Below are 21,478 nucleotides of genomic sequence, written 5' to 3'. Positions count from 1 at the left end.
GGAACCAAGTCCAAAGCCAGACTGCATGTATTAAATCGCAACGGATGAAAATCTGGGCTAGGGTTGGGCAATAACAAAACTGGATCTCTTAAGCCCAAAGAGCAAGAAGCCCACGAATTAGTGATGGGCCAGACTGGAATCACAATTGAAACGACGTCGTTTACTGAAGTCCCGCTCAGAGTTAGTTTCCCGGTTTATGCTGAACGGCGAAAGGTGGCTTCCGAACCCACACCGGAAAATGTCCGTGAAGCCTTGCTCCCATTTCCCGCGAAGCAAAAGCTTTTCTTTCATTTACGGATCGAATAGTGTCACTTGCAAAACCAAAACCCCATTTTTATTTTCCTTTAAAAGCTTGCAAAGTGCTAATTCGAAGTGCTATAAGAGGTTTGAATGCAGGAATTTGAAAACTTCTTGCCAATTCTTTGTTTCAGAGAATGATAAGTACGACTATGTTGATTCTGGGTTACGGAAGGCGTTTTCCTTTGCCCGGTCGATTTCACCTGGTGGTAGCTGGTGGAACTTATCTGAACATAAGCAAGACAATGTTGAAGCGGCAAAGCCATTAACGGCGCTGCTTGCTCTTCGCCGGATGTGGGTTTTAATTTCCGGCGAGAGATGGATTTTATTTGTGGCTTTTGGTTCACTTGTTATTGCTGCCGTAAGTCTGCTTTAACCCAATTTCCTTTGAATCCTGTTTTGGTAAGTGTAACTTCGGAAATACGTGGGTTTTCTTGTCCAATGATGAAGTTCGATTACCTAATTACACTGGTCGTTGAAATTTGGATAAAATTCAACATTATGAATGAAATGTTATATAGGTACATATTGCAGAATTATTCAAGACAATGTTTTTTACACTCACATAACTTCTAAGAGTTGCTTTTAAGAACTGTTTTGACTAACGAATAATAATATATGTACTAAAACTTTAATTGTAGAAGTAAAACGATGTCTTGCTTTTAATGGAAATATAAACTTATCGCGTTCACTGAATTCCAGCTTCATCATTTTTCCCTTTTCGCCCTATTTATTAATTCTCATTGCAGGTTTCAGAGATCTCCATGCCAAGTATACTGGCTGCGTCAATATTTTCAGCACAGAGCGGTGAGACCGTGGGTTTCTACCGGAAGGCACAGTCTTTACTTGTTCTGTGTTTCGCTTCAGGCATATGCAGGTAATTCTCATAAAGCTTAAATTGTGCGTCTGAACCTTTAAATATGAGTAGCCTGCTCACTCCTTTGATCTGTTAATTTTCACAAGATATCTCTGACCAGCTTGCACACAGACCTACGTGAACGACTAATATAATGTTTTGAGGATATAGACTATCTCAGACCGAGAGAGAGAGAGTACTTAAATGCATAAGTGATAAAGTGATAGTCTGATACCAGGCAACTTTACGGCTTAAAACGGTATTAAAATGTGATGACAAAAGTAAAGAGTTATTAAAATTTAGATCATTAGGAGTTTGCATTGAATCTATTATTCTGTTTTATTACTTTACTTTCTCTATCAGTTGTAGGGGGTAGGGACTATATAGATTGCATCAAGTATAAAAATGAGGGGGCTGATTATTAAGTTATCTCATTTGAATTTCAGTGGTCTGCGAAGTGGCTGCTTTGGAATTTTGAATGTAATCCTGGTGCGTGCTTTTTATCTGAAGCCAATTATTATAGATAATTTGTCTCAGGTTATGTTACTGAATCGTTACAATATTTAATTCTAAACAAGAGTTCCTCAGGATTCACCAGTTGACTTCATGGACTGCCATAGGCTTCTTGGTTGCCTGTCAAGCACTAACCATACGTGGGTTTTAGATGATATCTGTTAATTTCACCTGAAAGTTTGGGTATCATTGGAATGTTCCTCCAGAGTGTTTACATGTCTAATTATATGACATTTGTGTGTCAACTTTTGGTACAACTAATAACAATATTGCACACAAATATTGAATAAATTGTTGACCTAACATTTTGTGATTCCATTGATAGGACTGCTAAGTTATCCTATCAACAAACTGTTGTCAAGTATGAGCAAGCCATTTTGGTTGAAGTCTGTGTCGTGCGCTTATTTATTTCAGTTTATATGTACTCATTACTTTTCTCGAATAATGAATTCAGTTACTAATATGGTTATGATCTTCTTGGCTTCTTGGATCAGGTCATTGCTATTTGTTTGACCAAAAATTGATTTTAGGTTTCCTGGACCACCATTTGGGGTCCATATGATGAATTACTTGTTAAGTTGTTAGTATTCTGCATTACTTTAAGTAGCTTTCCTTCAAGCATTTATCTCTAGGATTCATGGATGTGTTACCATCTGAAGCTGTGATCTCCATTCTGCAGGTAAAGCGTCTGCGAGAAAATCTGTATGCAGCTCTTCTTTTTCAGGTAGTATTCTTCAGCAGTTCATGTGATATATTTAAATTCATTTGAGGATGTATTATCTGTTTCTTTCTTTCTTTGTTCTTATCTTTATATTCTCTTCTTTATGCTTTTGACTTATATTTGATGTAGGACATATCCTATTTTGATAGAGAGCAGGTTGGTGACTTAACAAGTAGGCTTTCAACAGATTGTCAACGACTATCTTATGTCATAGGAAATGATCTTCATTTGATTTTTCGCAACACTTTACAGGTTAGCATTCTTATTATCTTTATCTTAGCTTGAAAGCCAGAATTAAATTACCTTTTCTTTTCTTTGATGTTCAGGGAACAGGAGCAGTAATTAATTTGCTGACTTTATCATGGCCTTTGGCATTGTCCGCCCTGGTGATTTGCTCTGTTTTATCTGCAATTTTCCTCGTTTATGGCCGGTAAGCTTTTGTGACATGACTCATTCCTTGTGTAATTTTTTTTTTTTACTGATGAATGATGTCAATTAAGTTATCCTCATGACCGTGATGAGGTGCCCGCAAATTGCTACAATGCACATAATACTGAAAATGGTATTTATCTCAGCTTGGAGCTTAAGTCTTTAGTTTACAAAATTTTGTGTTGGGTAAGAAAGGCCAAAAAAGCTTCTTGGGACCATGCATCCAAGAATTTCTGGGAACAATGTTTTCATTAGTTTGAGATGTAAATTTTTCTTCTGTGGAACCTGAAGGTGAAAAACAATCCACAGAGATACTGCTTATCCTGAAAAGTTCATGGGTTTTGATAGAGTACTGATTATTGTGGGATAATGGGAGATGTGGGGAGTTAGAGAAATATTGGAAGTAAATACTATTTTAAGTTATTATAGATATTTTCTATCTAATAATATTGTTTAGGTTATTTGTCATTGTCTAAATCATATGTTAGTGGGTTATGCTACTTGCAGATTAAGTCAGTAATTTTATTTTGTTTTTTTATTTATTATCTAGGTTATTCCTCATTTTATGAGTTATGGATTAATGTGAGTCTTTTTAGATGTCAATTGTCATTTGTTAGTTTTTGTCTATAAATGTTGAGGTTCACAACATGTAAAAATCATATGGAAATAAAATCAGTATTTGTTCTTTGTTAGTGAATATTCGCCTTGGGCTTTTTCAGTTGTATGAGTTTAAGATCATTGCTCATCTTCTGCTAAAGATTTTCCTTCATTTTTATTAATTTATTAAGTTAGATTCTGATTTTATATTCCAATAAAGATTTTTCTTCCTTCTTTCTCTCTGCCTCTCTTGGATCCTATCAGGTTTGAACTACTTGTAAATGTTTATCTCTGTAGAAGTCCCTTGCTAGTGCAGATTGTCTGAACATTTATTCATCTTTTTTGACAATAGGTATCAAAGAAAAGCAGCAAAGTTGACCCAAGATTTCACAGCTAGTGCCAATGAAGTATGCTTATTGTATTGGAAGAATTGCTTCTGATATTGTTGTCCGAATCTTAGTATTTTCTCTAATGTAGGTAGCCCAGGAAACCCTTTCACTGGTTAGAACGGTCCGAACCTATGGTGCTGAAGTAGAAGAAGTTGGAAGGTTCTATTCATTTTCTTACTAATCATCTCTGCTAAAATATTTTGATTTGATGGTATGGAAGAAGCAGAGGATATCTTTGGTGTTTTTAATTCAACAATCATCATTAAACTTTTATCTTATACAGGAAGGGACTTAACCCCATATTGCAAGCTCATTGCACTTAGATTCTGCCATTCTTCATGTTCGTGTACATAATCCCTAAAATTAAAATGAAAAATAGAATCTCAACTCAAAAATATAACAAAGCTGTATTGATTTGATTGTAATCGTAAGGCTCCTTAAACCAGCACATCTAGCTGTGTTAAATCACTGATTAATTGCCATTTGAAATTGGATACTGGCTATTTTGACAATGAAAGTGTACAAGTGTATAGCACTGGCCTATATTTAATTACATGTGTTTTGATAATTTGATGTTCATGATATCGATACTATTGTCAATCAGGTACAAGCAATGGCTTCGGAGATTAGCATTTGTAAACACTAGAGAGAGTTTGGCTTATGGTTTTTGGAATCTGAGTTTTAACACCCTCTACCGTTCAAGTCAGGTTTGGCTACTAATTGTATTGTCAGAAGATTTAAACCAATATTTGCATATTGCAGAGATATATGTCATTTTCACATCAGTTTTTTAAGATATTATACTTGAAGCTCCTTTTGCGTTATGCATGGTCGTTTTGGATGATCCTATTTTCCTCTTAATATCTCACTGTTGTTTTCAGTATTTTTAAGGATATAACTATTCCGCCTGTATTATGGTATGAAAATGGGAAGCATAAAAAGGGTTTGTGTATATGTATAGATGCTCTGTATTTTGCTGCAGGAACTCATTGATTCCTGAATTGCAGGATAAATTTGATTTTATCTAGTTACATTTCAAAGCTAATGACGAGGATCAAGCGAATTAAGTTAGAGGATATATTAGTTTTCTCTCTTATAAGGTGTTTTTCCAAGTTATAGTTTTTGCAAGGATCAGTCTTTGAGCTTAACCCTGCTTGATACATGAGAATTAGGAATAGTAGGGGGAATTAGGAAAATTAGGGATAAAAGGGTAGTTTGGGTATTTGAGTATATTCTCTATAAATAGGGGCTCTAGGTTGTAATGGGGTTTTGTGAATGAAAAATGACTTGCTCTCTTTCTCTCTACCTCCCATCTGCCTCTTCTCTCTCTATTTCTCTTCTACCTCTATCACTGCTGAAATAAACAATATCCAGCGCTAGAAAATAACACTATAACAGCAAATGAGGGGAAATAATGAGGTTTTTAGTATTAAATATAATAAGACCCAAACCAATATTTCCACAGAAACAGCAATCAAGACAGTAATAACAATAAATGAAGGGAAAATGTTGAGTTTTTGATATTAATAAATTGAGAGAAACCGAATTAGAGTTACAAGTCTTCCTCTGATTCTGGCCAAAACCCTATCTCCCCTGAATGATCACAAAAGTAACAACATTACAAGTTCAAACCTCACAAGAGGGTTCACTCCTTCTGGCATTCGAGAGGCCAGTCTCTCCTCTCCCTTCTCTTACAAGATATCCTCTCAATACAAGCAAAAAGATTAAATATACCCTCAGCACGGACAGCATGGCTTCCCCCCTAGCCCATACCTCCCAAAAGATCTTAATTATGGCCAAAGATCCCACGCTACTGTTCCTTAGGGCTAGAGACTGAAGGATAAACCTCTGGACCAGTCACCATTATTCTACTAGAGTCATTCTTCCCCTTTGACTTCCTTTGATATGTCTTAGTAAAATAATGAGGGGCTCTATCAAAATATCAAAAGAACTGAATCAGTGCTACGAAGAACTCCCACTGATTCTGGCAAAATCCTATTCCCCAGGCACACCCAAACTGACTAAGGACAGAACAAGTACTAAGTCACAGAACAAAACACAGTTACAGAACTAAGCTACTGGCTTTTGAGGAGGCCAGTCTCTCCTCACCAAACTCAAAATACAAAATATGGCATAGAAATAACTCCTCGCGATAGAAAGACAATTAGAACTCAAAAAATGACTTTCACAACCTCCAACATAGGCTATTATGAAGCACGGATACTTCAAAAAAGTAAACGTATTAGTGTCTGATATGATACTTGCAGGATACTTCAACATATGTATCATATATTCTAACATTTATAATATTATCTTTTTCCAATAAATTTTTTCTCTGTCACTTAAAAACTTGAAGGAAAAAAAAACACTTAATATTTTAATTGATTGTTATAAATATCCTTATATTGCTTTAGAAATTCTTGTTTAAAAATCAAAATACCTCTATCTATATGATAAAGTGTTGAAATATATATTATAAATGTCCCTGTACCTTTATCCTAAAATTTTGAAAATTTTCTGTATCGCCATATCATATCCAATACTTGTACCCGTGTTTGTGCAACCAGTCCAAAGGACTAAATGCTAGGCTTTTTAGCATATTCATTAGCCATATAGTTTCCAAGTATCTATGTTGCCTTTTTTGTATAATGATGTTCAGGTTTATCCCTTCATGGGCTGGCCCATGATTGTTTATCCATTGTTGATTCTTTTGTCCTTTCCCTAATGTGATTATATCAGACTAGAAGTGATGTGAAACGCAACATGCAGATATTTGCTGTGCTGTTAGGAGGGATGTCTGTTCTCTGTTGTTGTGTGACTGTGGAACAGCTTACTAAGTATGTGTTATACTGTGAGTGGCTGATATTTGCCACTTGGAGGGTGACAAATAGCTTGTCATCATTCCTGCAGTCCATTGGAGCATGTGAAAAAGTTTTTAAAATGATGGATCTTTTGCCCAGTGACCAATTTCTATCTAAAGGCAAGCAATTGTGACCCTTTCATCCCCTTTTACAAATTTATATTTTGCTGATTGTGGTTCACAGCGTATGCAGGAGTGAAGTTGCAGAGGTTAAGGGGACGTTTTGAGTTTGTAAATGTATCATTTTGCTATCCTACGAGGATCATGGTATGATTTCTTGTGTTGCATTTCTTTTGCCTTATTTGCTGTAGTAGTCATATTTAGGATCCTGTAACTCATTCCAAATAATTATGAAAATGCATTTAGCTACTTGTCCTGCACTGAATCGCTATGGTTGTAAAGTGTGTTTGATAACTTTGAAGCACGAATTATGCATAATTTCTAAGCATTTGGCAACCTCCTACTTTCATCTTTTGGGAAGCATGTGATGGCTTGTCATCACCTCATTTGTGAGTGGAGCCACTTGTGTAGCTGCCACCTGTTCCACCATGGTTGCATCTTGAACACCATGCAATTTTTACCATGACAAAACTACCCACAACTAATTAGCGCGTTGCATTCTACCTTCATGATCCGGGATGCCTCCATTGTACCTTCATCACAACTTATGTGACCCCACTGCCTCCATAACACATATCTTCAACTGTTACCATGTCGATCTTTTTTGAGCAGGTTCCTGTTCTAGAACGCTTAAACTTTTCTGTAGAAGCAAATGAAGTGATTGCTATAGTAAGAACTCTCTTTCGCTGTCACCTGTCTTTCCCATTTTGGTGTTGCTCAAATGTCATCCTAATTTGACATCCCTGCTTTCCCAAGGTTGGTGTTAGTGGCAGCGGAAAGAGCACATTACTCAACCTCTTACTTCGTTTATATGAGCCAAGTAATGGTCAGGTAAACGACTCAGACCTTTCAATCTTACCATGGCAAAGGGGAATCAAATTTATTATTAAATACAAGGACTTGTATGCTTGTCATCCATTGGATCAGTTGTCTGTTCGAAACCATTTTAAAATGCATCTAACTAGTTCTATGAATTCATTATATAAATTTACTTGATTTTGTTCTTAAATTGATGTCGTTATTCTCACGGCATCACCCAGTACGACCTTGGGATAAAAAGCAATCTTATTCATATGGTCACTCCAACTGATATGTAACTTGGATGAACATTCTGGGTAACCGTATCTATTTTAACAGATTTACATTGATGGGTTTCCTCTCGGAGAATTGGATATCAGATGGCTGAGACAAAACATTGGATATATAGCACAGGTTCGGTAATTGAAACTGGAGTCATTACTTATGCTTAATCATTAATTTTTTATTTTATTTTTTGGGAGATCAACTTAGTCATTAATTTTAATTGATTCATTATTGGAACATTTTGTTTCAGACAGGAACCACATCTCTTTCACATGGACATTAAGTCAAACATAAAATATGGTTGCCCCAGAGACATTAAACAGGAAGATGTTGAACGAGCAGCAAAGCAGGCCTATGCTCATGACTTTATTTCATCATTTCCCAACGGCTACGAAACCATTGTTGATGATGACTCACTCAGTGGGGGGCAAAAGCAACGAATTGCCATTGCTAGGGCCATTCTTCGGGACCCAATTATTATGATACTTGATGAAGCAACCAGTGCTCTAGATCCTGAGAGTGAGCATTACATCAAGGTAGTCCAAACCCAAGCTTCTTGAAAATTCATTTCCGTTTTTTTTTTTTTAACCAATTCAACACAGCGCTGATTAGTCATAAATTGTTTTAGGAGGTTGTATATTCATTAAGAAGTGGATCTAAAGCAAGAACCATCATTATCATAGCACATAGGTGAATTCTTGCCTAGCCTGCTTTGCTCTTTTTCCCCCCTTATAAAGATTGGTTGCATAATTGCGATTCCTACCATCCATAGGCTTTCTACCATAAAAGCTGCTGACAGGATCTTCGTAATGGATGGTGGTCGCATCATTGAGGTGATTATATGCCCATCTGAAGTATACTATTACTAACATTAGTAATTTCTGAATCATGTGAAATTGTTGAGCTTAGAAAATTTCATCATTTCGACGTTCTGACTCGATGCCATTGTTTAAATACAAGGCATGGACGAATTAGTTGCCTGAAGCTACATGCTTCCAGCTGTTTTAGCCAACTTTTGGAAAAAAAAAAAAATGAAGAAGTAGTTTTGCTTCAAAATATTCATCCCATATTCCTGAGAACTCAATCAAGATTCTAGCACTACTCATTCAACTGTTCCAGGCACGTTTGCTGATTGTTGTTTCATCAATTCTTGAGTGCTCGCAGATGGGTAACCACGAAGAACTTCTGCTTGAAGATGGGTTCTATGCAAAACTGTATAAGGGTCAAACAGATGCTTTGACTTGATTCAAGTGGCTTGTGGATTTACAATTTAAGGGGAGAGGGTCGTGATCATTATACTATGTAATGTAATCAAAGAGAGTTGAAGGTTGCAATGCTGATAAGAACCGTGATTCATATCATCTATAGTTCTTAAGAGATGGCATATGATTTTCTACTCATATCATAATTGTAAACGAGGGAGAGGGAATCGGTGATTATTTGCCCTAGAACACAAGACAATATGATAAGAAGGTGAAAGGGAGGTCAGGCCTGAGTTGGAGGAAGCTGCTTGTCTAAAGCGTCGGTGGAAAAATCACAAGGCTGTGGGACTTGCTGGTGAGGCTGCCCTTTGGGTTGCTTATTTTCTGAGCGTTTCTCGTCATCGTGCTCCTTCCTCTTCCCTTTATCTTCATCTTCTACGACGCCCTTCACTTCTTTGGCCTTACCCACGTCTTGGTTGTCCATGGCCTTTCCTTCTCATTTTTCAACTTGAAAAGGCTGCTTCGGCTACTTGTTATAGGTCTAGCAAACTCTCTCTCTCTCTCTCTCTCTGTGCATGAACCTTTGTTTACACGTGGGCACTGCTCCCCCTTGTTTGCTGCCACGCTTTCACTGTCCTTGGCTACCTCTATAATTAGATTTGAGAAACAGCCGGGCATATGGGCTTACCGGCTTAGCCTCTTGAGTCTGAATTTAAAAAAAAAAATAATTGATTTTTAAAAAATTTAAAGGATTCATGGCCAGCTTATAAGCTCACTTTTATTATTTTTTATTGGAAAAATATTATTTTAAATTTTTAAATTTTTATTTTATTTTTAAATCCCTTCAAGATTTTTATAGTTTGTTCATGGAGGGACATAAAATAATAAAAATAAAAGTGTAAAAATTTAGAACATCAAAAAAGTGCAGATCAATATCAAAATTTGATTGAAGTATGGGAATTTAAAATTATATTTTTTTATTTTTTAGATTTTTTAAAATTAAAAATTTTAATTATAATATTTTATATTTTTAAAATATAAATTATAATGTTCAAAAATTAAAAATAAAAGAATTAATTTTAAAATAGAAACATATATTTTAAAGTTAAATTTAATTTAAAAATTAAAACTATTTTATTCTTTTAGAATTAGAGCCAAAAGGGTCTTAAAAGAGTTGCTTGATCATGAACTCATTTTTTTAAGGTTTAATAGAGTCGTGCTTCAAAAGTATTTTTTAAGAAAATATCATTTTTTTAAAGTTTGAATTTTTATAAAAATAAGGTAAAATAAATGATTTGTTGGGCTTGGCCCATCTCAGCTCTTGTTCTATTATTTATTCTAATTTTTTACATAAAAAATATTCAAATTCAATAAAAAATAATGAAATTTAAATTATCAAAATTAAATTCAAATGACAAATTTTGTATACATATAGTAATATATACCAAATTTATTTAGAAATTTATATTTTTTGGCCAAATAGCAATTCATATTTAGAAAGTTATTTTTCTTTTCATTCAAGGTTTTTTTAAAAAAACAATTAAAATTTTAAATTTTGAAACTGCTTAAATCTTATTTCAAATGTTATCATGTGATAGTTTTTTTTTTTTTTAATGGAGCTATCCAGTCCAAAGTCCTCAAGTATTAGTAATTTAGTCTGATTTTTTTTTTTTTTGTTGCTAAATTTGATTTCAAAGATGACATCCATGTAGTGAAATAGTAAACTTAGTATTGATTAATTTTATATTTTATAAAATTCATGAAAGATCAAAACTACTGGGAATTGGGTTTTCTCCCTGCAGAAAAGCAATTATTACAAATCTGGATTGTTAAATAGAATTTAATAATTTAAATTTGATAATTTTTAAAAGCACAACTTTACTTAAAAAGTCTATATTTACAATGAAAAAGTAATGGAGTGAAAAGATTACAAAAAACTGAAGCTGTGCTTTAAATTTGATGCACCCTGTCCTCATCACCTCTCCTCTGCTTTCCCGCTGCTCTCTGGTCTTGTGCCCTGTGCGTGTCCTCGTTTCTCATGCCTATCAAATCCACAAGCTCACACATAGGCCAACGCGCCCACCAAACAAAGTCTTCTACTGGGGTTCTTTCTGGAACTTGCAGTTCCCTGACAGTAGATTATCTTGTACCTCTTGGCTATTTTATCTTGGCGAGGTAGCCGGTGGAAGGTGATTTTTACATTGCGCAACCCACCTTTCTTTTGACTCTTCGTGGCGCCTTTAAGAAAAACAACATGTTAAGTGATGAATTTATGATAGTTTTTCGTGTTTGTCTGTTCTCTCTTCCCCTTTGTACCAACCAAGTCTTGATTTTCGTTCGTTTCCAAGGCTAGCGCTGATACTTCTATTACCCTAGCGTAGCTGTGCTTCCGGAAGCTCCATGGCTACTGTGGGAGAAAGCTCTTCGGCTGCGGCAACATCCAAGCCAGTAGTGGTTAGGGTCAAACGAAAATCATTTCAGTCACCAATTGACGCTTTCTGTAAGCAACTGTTTCTTTTCACTCTCTACTATTGCCTCTTCTCTAATTATGGAGGGTGCTTGTTAAAAAAATAATAATAATAAATTTGTAGTCTTTGTCGAAATATTTCCTGTCTGCTTCACAAAAACGTGCCATCATGATTTGAGTTGGGGCTGAAGGGGATTCAATCACCAATTGACGCTTTCTGTAAGCAACTGTTGCTTTTCACTTTCCAGTATTGCCTCTTCTCTAATCATGGAGGGTGCTTGTAAAAAAAAAAAAATTTGTAGTCTTTGTCGAAATATTTCCTGTCTGCTTCACAAAAACGTGCCATCATGATTTGAGTGGGGGCTGAAGGGGATTGTTTTCAGGCTGATCTACCTTTCTAATTTCAGCGAAGATAATGGAATTTGGTTTTGGGTGACAATGTAGGGCTGGAAATCAATGAGAGGCCATTAAAGCGCCCTCTGGTGGATTTTGCGAATCTATCTATCTCGGATAGCAACACTCAGAAAGGTATGTCACTTGTGTTAGACCAATTGGGGTTTGGTCTGTTTTGTATATTACATATTTTTCTTCCTCTGATGGCTGTGACAATGTATTCTTCCGCTGTGTTTATAATTAGTTGGAGAAAATGGTAGCCTAATTATGAATATGGAGTTCAAAATTGTACAGAGCCACAGCCCACACCCTAAACTTTTATAATAGTGAAACCGTCAATTGGAACCTTTTCTTCTCATGTGATAGGCGCATGGGAAAAGGGAAATACATTTACTGTAAGGTTTATCCTTCTTGCAACTTAAGGTTACGAAGTTTAAAACTACTTTAAAGACCCCTCATTGACTTTAACTCAAAGGTTGAAAAGGATGAAACCAAATTGAAAACACAAATTCCAAATCTTGTTGTTGAATCCTTTAATCCCCAATTCAAAACCAAAATCATAACGCATTAGCAAAACAGAACTAGGATTGATCAATGAAAAATGTATTGCACTTTAAGCAAAATTATAATTATAATTAAACCCACGCTATAAAATTGATATTAATGGCTTGTAAATTAACTGAATAGAAAATATACCTATACGTAGTGCCTTGGCCCTTCCCTAGTCTTAGGTTCAGGTTACTGGCTTGCATCTTTGAGGTTATTGGGAGAGCCATGCCATGTCTTTCTTTCCACATTCTTGAGTGAAGGGGATTTCTCTTGGGAATGAAGATCATTGTGTTTGTTATTGAGATTTGACCAATAGATGCTTTTCTTACACAGTTACTCTGCTTTGTCAATGAGCCATTCTATTCCACATTCTTTAAGTACTTTTTCCCCTTGAAATTTTTGTTCAGTTTTGCAAACTTGTTTGGCGATTTAAGTTTTTTTTTTTTAATTGAAGAGTGAAGAATTCAATCACCTATGACTGAAAATTTGAGTTTCATCTAGGCTCTGATCTGTACTTTTATTAATTGCCTCAGTATATAATTCCACATTCTTTATATTTTGTTTCAGGTTGTTTCTCAATGTTTAAGCCTTTTGTTACATCCAACTTATCTGTTTAAGTCTGAGGCGGTATTTTTCACATTTTTGAACATGTTCAAAATTATATAACTAGGGTAAACTTTCAGGTGGTAGTGTATTTTGACATTTCACCATGTGTCTATTACATGAGAAAAAAAACGTTAAAATCCATGTCCTGTTAGCATTTTCGCTTTTTATGAAGTTCAGGGGTTGTTTTGTGTGGTTTTGAACTTCATGCGGCAAAGTTGTTATTATGGTGTATTTCAGAGCATAAACTGTATCTTCTCTTATTAATTTTAAGTTCTGCGTGTGCACATTTTAATTCTTAATTTAAGGTTATATGATGTATGCCCGATAAAAGAGAGAGGGAAAGAAGAAAAAATAGGGAGATAAAGAGAGAGGGAGTGAGAATGAAAGGGAAAGGGTGGGGTAAAAGGATAGAGGGAGGAAACAAACACTAATATTTGCTTCCATTATTATGCTGCATGAAAGTTTCTAGCCAAGGGTTATAATAGAAACTTAGCGCATGCTTAAAACACTGAAAGTGATAATAAAGAATACTCTTAGTTTAAGCCTTAATTGATGGTTTAACTCTTGATTTACTGCCAATTGTCCGAATATTGATTTTACGTTGCTCATCACAAAGGTTGCATCCTGATACAGAGAGCCCAAGATGACAGTTTCAGTGCAGCAGTTGTTCAGATACAACTTAGTTGTCCAATTTATCTCATTATTACTTTTCTTCATTTTGGCTTAATGTATGTTTTATAAATAAATATTTTTAGCTACGCAGAAAAGATTTGGAAAGTTCTGGAATATTTTGTCTATGAGTTCCTAACTCCTGATATCATGGTTTTCGTTTGCATCAGAGGAATTGAATACCAAGAAGGTTTTTGTTCAACATGTGGAGACAATAAGCGTCCCTGAGGTTACCTTTGATGTTGTGCAATTCTTTGTGGTCAGTATGGCAGTCAAGCCGGTGCTCACCATTCCTCTCTTTGATATTGTATCATGATGTGTAACTTTTTATATCATTATCACATCATGGTGCAGTGGACTTGTTATCAAAGTGTCTTATTGATTGTGTTTCTTTAGGAATCTGGTTCTAATGGTGCATGTGAATGTAAATCAAAACTGGTGGAACGTAAAGAGTTATTCAAGAAGGGCAATGTAAGAATTATCTTCTTTCCCTACCTCTCTTATGTGCAATCTCACATAAAATTGCATTTTCATGAATAGAGATACCAAACCCAACTCTCTCCAAAGAATCAGCCATTGCAAATATGCTTCTCAATGCTACTTATATGGTCCTTACCATTTCTTATTTCCAATTTATTCTCCGCAGAAACAAGACCAGCTGTTGCTTAAAGCTAAAGAAAAGCATGAGGTTTGTCACGTGACCTAAATTACTCATTCACGTGTATGCATATAGTTTGAACATTATGTATTTCTTCCCTGGTTAGCATATTGAAGTCTCGACTGTAGGCATGCTTTGCATTTTTTTCAAAGATGTCTATTTGTTGTGCTTTCCAGCTTTTGGGCCCCCTTTCTGAACTCAATTTGATGATATTGTTGGTATGGAATTGTTCCTTTGCGCTGGTTCTTTTTATATTTTGTTGTTTTATTGGTAAACTCCTCTAACATTGATTTTCCTTGGTGCAAGTTACAACAACAACAACAAGCCTTATCCCACTGGCCAACTTTATAGATTGAACAACGCCATTGTGTTCTATTATTATTTAAGATTTTTGGACTATTGTTAATCAAAAGGTTTTGTTCAACAACTTCCTTTTCTTTAGTCTTCCTCTACCCCTCTTTACAAGGCCCAAAGCTATCTATTACTCTTTCCTCATAGGTGCTTCCTATGGCCTTCTCTACACATGGCCAAACTATCTTAAATGATTTTCTACCATCTTTCCTTCAATAGCTATCACACTCACTTTTTCTCATTTATGTTCATTTTGAATTTTATTTTGGTACAAGTTACATTTAACTAAATTATTTTGAGTCCTTTTACTCCCACTTAGAGCCTGATTGTCAATGATCTATGTTGAGGCAAGTTAAATATATGTGCGTGAGTATGTGATTCCTGAAAAGTGTACATTTAGAGCTAGAAAAGAAAAAACTGTTGTCCAAGATGATAAGAGAGATCAAACTTCGGCTCCATATTAACTCCATATTCTTGATAACATATCATTAACCTGCATTTTAAGTTGAAGATCATTCAAAACTCCTAAAATATGATACTCCCTCCGGTCTTTAATATAAGGCAAATTTAACCAACTTCATACTTATTTAGAAATGGTAGTTATATCCTTAAAATTGTTAAATAAGAAATATGTAACTTTGCAATTTTGTCCTTCTTTGCAATTAATAATTATAATAAATTTTTGTCTAGGAATTTAAACCATAATAAATAAACAATGAATACAATTGATAAAAAGTTAATTACTCTAACTCTAACTTTACAAGGCTAGGGTGTTTTTTTGAAACCTAGCTTTGACCTCTTAGTTAACATTTTTTAAAAGCTTGATAAATAATAGAGTACAATAGTTTCGTACAACTTATGCAGTCGACCCTATTTTGTGGGATAAGGCTTGTTGTCATTATCATTGTAGTTTTGACTGCTTTAGTTGCTTATTGATTGCTACATATTAGCATCTTGATGTTTTCTCTTTTCCATGGTATGCATGCTTGTGAATTTGTTACGTGAGTATCATTTCTCCCTGAAAATACAAATGCCCTTCCAGAATATGCCTTTTCTGTTGTTAGGTGTGGTTTAATTTGATTATAATAAATTGAACTGTTGGTAAATAATTTGTTTTTGAAATTTGGAGGGACATCTAGGCAAACTCACTTAGATGCATGCTGCCATTGTAGCACACTCACAATTATTTATTTTTCTGCATAGCAAATCTGAAGGTGGTTTCTAGTGACCCTTTACAATGTTTGTGTTGAAGTGATGTATAAAAATAAAACTAAGGGAGAAAAACATTAAACTTGTCATTTTGTGAGTAATGATGAACTCATGATTATGGAAGTTGTTGAACGAAGCTCCTTGTTTACAATATTCCTAAAAGCTTGGTTAATAAACAACAACAACAACAATAAGTCTTATCTCACTTAGTGGGGTCGACTACATGGATTATACGATATCATTATACTTTATCATTTATTAAAATTTTAAAAATATTGTTAATTAAGATGTATCGATTAACAATTTTCAAAAATATTCTCTTTGGCCTTCCTTTACCCTTCTTGACAGAGCTTAAAGTTATCTATTTCACTCTCCTTAGATATGCCTCTGCGATCTTTTTTGTATATGTCCAAACCACTTTAAATAATTTTTTACCATTTTTCTTTTAATAAATGCAGCACCCATTTTTTCCCGTATGCGCTCATTTTTGATTTTGTCTTTATATATATGTTTGCACATCTCTCTCAACATTCTTATCTTGGCTACTCCAACTTTATGCTCTTGTTGTCCTATTAAAGCTCAACATTCACTACCAAAAAATATTGCTAGTCCTAAAAGCTTGGTTAATGATGCAGCATGATGGTATTGTGCAATCCATGTACCTAACCCCACCTAGTGAGATAAACCCTATTGTTGTTGTTGTTTGTTGAACTCATGATATTCTCACAAGTCATATCCACAAGCAGCTCTTATTTGTTTCTAAGTCCACTTCTTTTCCTGCATGTGTTCCCACCCTCCCTCTTTCTTCTTTTTATTTCTCTCTTTTCACACCTGTGGATAATGAAATAGAATTAAATCAGGCGTGGTGCCACATTGCATCTACCAGATTTGAAGCTGAATGTAGTTTCTAGCGTGTTTCATACTATGTTCTTAATGAAATTCTGGAAACCAATATGTTAGGCGACTAGCTTAAGAAAGGCAATAGAAGATTACTGGCACACAGGTTAGAATTCATATAAAGTAGTATGATATTACATACAAGATGAAATGCTTTTTATGTGGATGCCGCTTTTTGGAAACTTGATGTGTTGCTTTTATTTTTCCTCTAGTCTACTGCAAAAAATGCCCGATTTGAACAAATATGGAAGAGCAGGAGGGGAAACAAGGAATCAGTGCATGCCAAAGAATTACAAGAAATATGCCAGTTCTATGATATTGTCCGTGTTGATGAAGAGAAAAATAACAAGGCACAGCAAGAGTAAGCATTTCCATAGCAGAATCAAATTGGTTTCTTTTATTGTGACAATTATCATATGGAACAATTTTTCTTGTGATTTTGCAGACATATGTCCTTGGAGGATCAAAGACTTTTGTGTAGTTACCTCCCTTTACTAAGAGAGTTTATTCCTAATGCTGCTGCAGAAATTGAATCCGATATGCGTGCTCATTATGAACAAGGTTGTTATTGGCTGCTAACTACCATAAAATTGTTACCAATTTGTCTTCCTTTGATGTAAGTTGCCCTGGTATGTAAATAGATGGAGCAAGTGGGGATCTTTCTACTTGAGCAAACACTATTGTCTATTAGATCAATACCAATTCATTCGCATCGATACCTCCCATTAATGTTTAGAACAGTTGATTGTTAATGCTGCTGACTTCTTTCATACCAATTTGTTTTGTTTGGAGTGTGATTTCCTCCCTTAAATGAAACATACAGATAATTACGTTTATGATATTTACGCTGTGAATGAGGAGATGGACATAACTGTTGAAGACGCTACATATTCTTATCCTCTGTGAGTGTTTGCTGTTTATAAAAGTTAAATCAATCACATTCTAAATTCGTTCTTACTCGACACCATTGTGTATGTTTGAATCAGAGTTCAAGTTGATGAAGAGGATTATTATGATGGGCCCGAAGAGTCAGATTGCGAAAGTGATGACTCAAATGGTACTTAGTTGACTCCAGCTTTTCTTTCTTACTAAAGATTAAACAACTTTGTTGACCGTGTGTTCATATTTGGTGATTTATAGCTGAAAACAATCCATTGAATGATTATCCGGACGAGATATCTGAAGAGGAAGATGAAGACAATGAAGCTTCCGATAATGATTCAGACGAATGTGAAAGCAAGAATGCTAGTGATGAATCATCAGAGGAGGACTTTCGTCACGTTTCTTCGAAAGATGATACTGATCTATTAATTGATGAGGACTTTGATGACGATTATGATGCAGGTAACCACGATGTTGATGGCGTGGATGGTAACGAAGATTTGAGGTGGTCTTGTCGATGAGTTGACTTTAGTGTTTTCTCCTTTTTATTTGGCACATCCAAACGGTAGTCCGGTCCAACGTAACAGTACAGAACATCAAATTTGGTGTTTACGGACGAGTGTGAAAAATCGTAGATGAACAGATTTAGAACTCATGAGCATGTCTTGGTTGGAGATAGGTTTAGCTCTGCCATGTTATTGCGCCGAAAAGGAAATGCACTTGATTTGCTGTTTTGAACTCACATTTCCTACTTTTCTACGCTATAAGACAACATATCTACACTGGCCGTTTATATGGGTAATTTGGATCTTCTGTACATATTGAATATTGATATCATTAATTAAATTTTTAAAAACTCAATTGTCTTGAGAGGGGCCAAATTGTATACATCATTTTCAATTTCTTTTTAGTATTTGCATATTATTTTTACAAAAAAAAATGTAGTTGAACTGTATTTTTTTTCTTTATGATGATTTATTTAAAATAAAAATTATTAATTTTTATCAGATCTGCTGTAGAGCAGCAGCGGCACTTAGTGCTGCTGCAAGTAGCAGAAAAACCTAATTCTAGTTCAACTTATTATTTATTTAATAATTATTTTACTATCTAACTGAAGGACTTAATGAATTTGATAACTCAGTGGTTTTATTTAGGCATAGCACAATTTCCATAATTAGTAATTAGGCGCTGAAGAGAATAATTCCTATCAAAATTAAGGGCCTGATTTTTTTTAAAAAAAATTATTTTTAAAAACAAAAACATTTAAAACTTGTTTGGATAAGTATTTTAAATTTAATTGTTTCTAAAACTATATTTATTTTTTATTTTAAAAACAAAGAAAAAAATAGAAACAATTTTAAGTTGTTTTCATTCTATTTTACTTAATTTTAAAATATACTACATTTAATTATTAAAAAATTATAGTTAACTTGATTAATTTATTTTGTAAATCATTAGTATTAACTGTTTATAATCATCACTATTAGTTTATTTTTAAATTTTGAAATTATTTTAAAATTAACATAACTAAATAAATTTTTATTTGAAAAATAATTTTGAAAATTGAATTATGAAACAGTTTTTGAAAATAAAAAATGAGAACACATACCAAAGAAACCCTAAATGTCAAGACGTTTATGACATCTCAATTTCTCATCTTTTTTTTATGCACAAATATTTAGTATATGAACGAGTCCAAAAAAAAAAAATCTCCACGCCGCATCTGCAGCCCAAAATCATCACACTTCGTCCAACGAATCACAATAACTCAAGATATGCAGCATGTTTGATCGAGTCAAATGTTTTATGGCAAGACACAAATGAGTTTCAAATATTGATAATATGCTCGTGAATATAACTTACGAGGCATAATAATATATATAAAATTCTTGAGCCTTGTTTGGCACAAAAGAATGAGGGATTAGGACTAACATTAGCATTGATTAACCCTAAGTTTTTATGTTTGCTATGTGGGAATAAAGATTTTAATCCCAAACTCAAACCCATTTGGATAGGAATATTTAGTACCACCATCTTCTAGTATTGCAAAATCAATCTTGGCATTAATTTTTTAAGACCATATTGCCCTTATTCCTACCTTGACAATCTGTCTTTATTGTCGTCTTTCAATTATCTTGACTTCAACAATCCATTTCTTTCATCTTTATCTTTTGATTATTTCTTTCTGTTTGATTTTTCATTATATGGGTTTGATTATTCTTGCTTTGACAATCCTTTTCTTTAATCTTCATCTTTGAACCCTAGTCAGCGACATCAGTAGTAGTTCCAAAGTTGTCCTCTTTAGTTTAACGACAGTGACATTTTCAAACCTATATCCATGAGTTGCATCGCTACGTTTGCTCTCTGGAAAGGCAAATTTGAATTATTATTCTTTTTGGTTTGGCTCTTTACATTCGAGTTTAACTATTGCATTTTCTTTAATGAAACTCATATCCATGACTTTTTTTGCTCTTTAGAAAGGCATATTTGCTTCGACAATGAAGGTTGTCACGAGAGAGAGAAAGAGAGAGAGAGATGATGATGATAAAGAAGATGTTTGATGATAAAGCTTGTGGTAGGAGAGAGAACGATGATGGAGAAGAAGATGAGGACAATGTTGTCTTTTAGCTACTTTTTTTAAAAAAAACTTGAGTTTCATTTTTTTATCTCAAGACATACCAAATTTGATTTTAAAACTTATTTCTACTCCTAATCCTACTCTCATAACAAATCTCAATCTTAGTCTTTTAAAATTCAATACTTTGTACCAATAGTAGGGATGCACAAATACCAGCTTGGACCAGGTTACTCCTTAACTCGATGTCTAGTCTTAAATAACATCAGGTTTAAAAAGTTAGCCTATAACCTGGTTTGACATAAAATTAACCTGGTCTCCATCAAGACTAGATCGGGTTATATCAGGTTTTGAGTTAGTCCTATAAAAAACACCACATCATAAATTTGAAAAGGAGAGGAAAAAAATAAGAGTAATCATCTATATATCAAGCCTAACCCAAATCACTTAAGCCCTATGGACCACTCTTCCTCCTTGTCATTATATGCTGCCACCCACTCTTCCCTTCTTCCTCCTCACATGGTTCCGCCTTTCTTCTTCTTCCTTTCAATTATTTTCACTTCTTCTATTCCTCTTTCTTAAAAACCAATTTAAATATTTGAAAATGAGGGAAAGAGAGAATTAAGGAGGAGGTAAAATCAAAGCAAAAGTTTGGAGGTAAATATAAAGAAAAATTCAAAGTAGATATGGGAGGAAGTAGGTCAACACTTTAGAGGAAGAAAGAGGGAGCGAGTCTTTGTTAGGAAGGCTAAAGGAAGGAGATTGATGCTGGAATTAAGATGAGAGGAGGGAGGGATACGAAACAAGAGGATGAGGTGGTGAGGCAAAGGTACTGGAGGATTTTTTTTCTTTTAATATTAATGCATCAGGTCAGACCAAACTATCTGGTCAAAAAGGTTAATCTGATGTCCAGTCTGACCTGATGGTATGATCTGGCTTGTTTTACTCGATACTCCATCGAGTTTTATTTTTTTTACATTGGACTGGACCGAGTTTGATCGTGTTGGACTGGGTTGATTGGGTCACCAGGTTTATGAACAACCCTACCAAACAGGACATTGGAATATTCTCAACTCTGGATACCCCAATGCAACATCTTTCCAATTAAATATTCTATGTTTAATCAAGATATGTAGTGTGTTTAATCAAATCAAT

At 34.5% G+C, this 21,478-nt stretch overlaps 2 protein-coding genes across 14 annotated transcripts; both read left to right on the top strand.

Annotated features, from left to right (window-relative positions):
• The first annotated feature begins 148 nt into the window (after positions 1-148).
• On the top strand, positions 149-9,226 carry LOC129294067 (ABC transporter B family member 26, chloroplastic-like). Of its 9 annotated transcripts, XM_054932238.1 has the most exons (19): positions 225-240; positions 432-658; positions 1,047-1,174; positions 1,600-1,642; positions 2,346-2,390; positions 2,517-2,639; positions 2,714-2,817; positions 3,766-3,820; positions 3,891-3,961; positions 4,407-4,509; positions 6,542-6,782; positions 6,856-6,929; positions 7,395-7,451; positions 7,539-7,613; positions 7,920-7,994; positions 8,120-8,401; positions 8,494-8,555; positions 8,638-8,698; positions 9,021-9,226. In XM_054932238.1, exons 2-19 carry the CDS (start codon positions 590-592, stop codon positions 9,108-9,110), a joined length of 1,758 nt encoding a protein of 585 aa, XP_054788213.1. In that variant the 5' UTR covers positions 225-240; positions 432-589; the 3' UTR covers positions 9,111-9,226. The 9 variants fall into 9 exon arrangements, 7 of the variants coding, with proteins under 7 accessions (XP_054788190.1, XP_054788199.1, XP_054788158.1 ...); XM_054932215.1 differs by having other exon boundaries at positions 149-658; positions 2,517-2,543; XM_054932183.1 differs by having other exon boundaries at positions 152-658.
• Positions 9,227-11,006: 1,780 nt separating this feature from the next.
• LOC129294113 (RNA-directed DNA methylation 4) lies at positions 11,007-18,550 on the top strand. 5 transcript variants are annotated; one of them, XM_054932249.1, is made up of 11 exons: positions 11,007-11,256; positions 11,449-11,567; positions 11,979-12,062; positions 13,922-14,010; positions 14,148-14,222; positions 14,398-14,439; positions 17,079-17,227; positions 17,312-17,427; positions 17,690-17,768; positions 17,853-17,923; positions 18,007-18,550. In XM_054932249.1, exons 1-11 carry the CDS (start codon positions 11,027-11,029, stop codon positions 18,267-18,269), a joined length of 1,317 nt encoding a protein of 438 aa, XP_054788224.1. In that variant the 5' UTR covers positions 11,007-11,026; the 3' UTR covers positions 18,270-18,550. The 5 variants fall into 5 exon arrangements, with proteins under 5 accessions (XP_054788224.1, XP_054788248.1, XP_054788233.1 ...); XM_054932273.1 differs by having other exon boundaries at positions 11,112-11,256; positions 11,421-11,567; XM_054932258.1 differs by having other exon boundaries at positions 11,113-11,256; positions 11,416-11,567.
• The last annotated feature ends 2,928 nt before the right edge of the window (positions 18,551-21,478 follow it).

The sequence above is a fragment of the Prosopis cineraria genome, unplaced genomic scaffold (genome assembly GCF_029017545.1).
Source record: "Prosopis cineraria cultivar Desert tree isolate PC_DT_omini unplaced genomic scaffold, ASM2901754v1 PC1, whole genome shotgun sequence".
Taxonomy (NCBI): Eukaryota; Viridiplantae; Streptophyta; class Magnoliopsida; order Fabales; family Fabaceae; genus Prosopis; species Prosopis cineraria.
The sequence above is the reverse complement of the archived record's forward strand: the minus strand, read 5'-3'. Positions and strand labels throughout refer to the sequence as shown.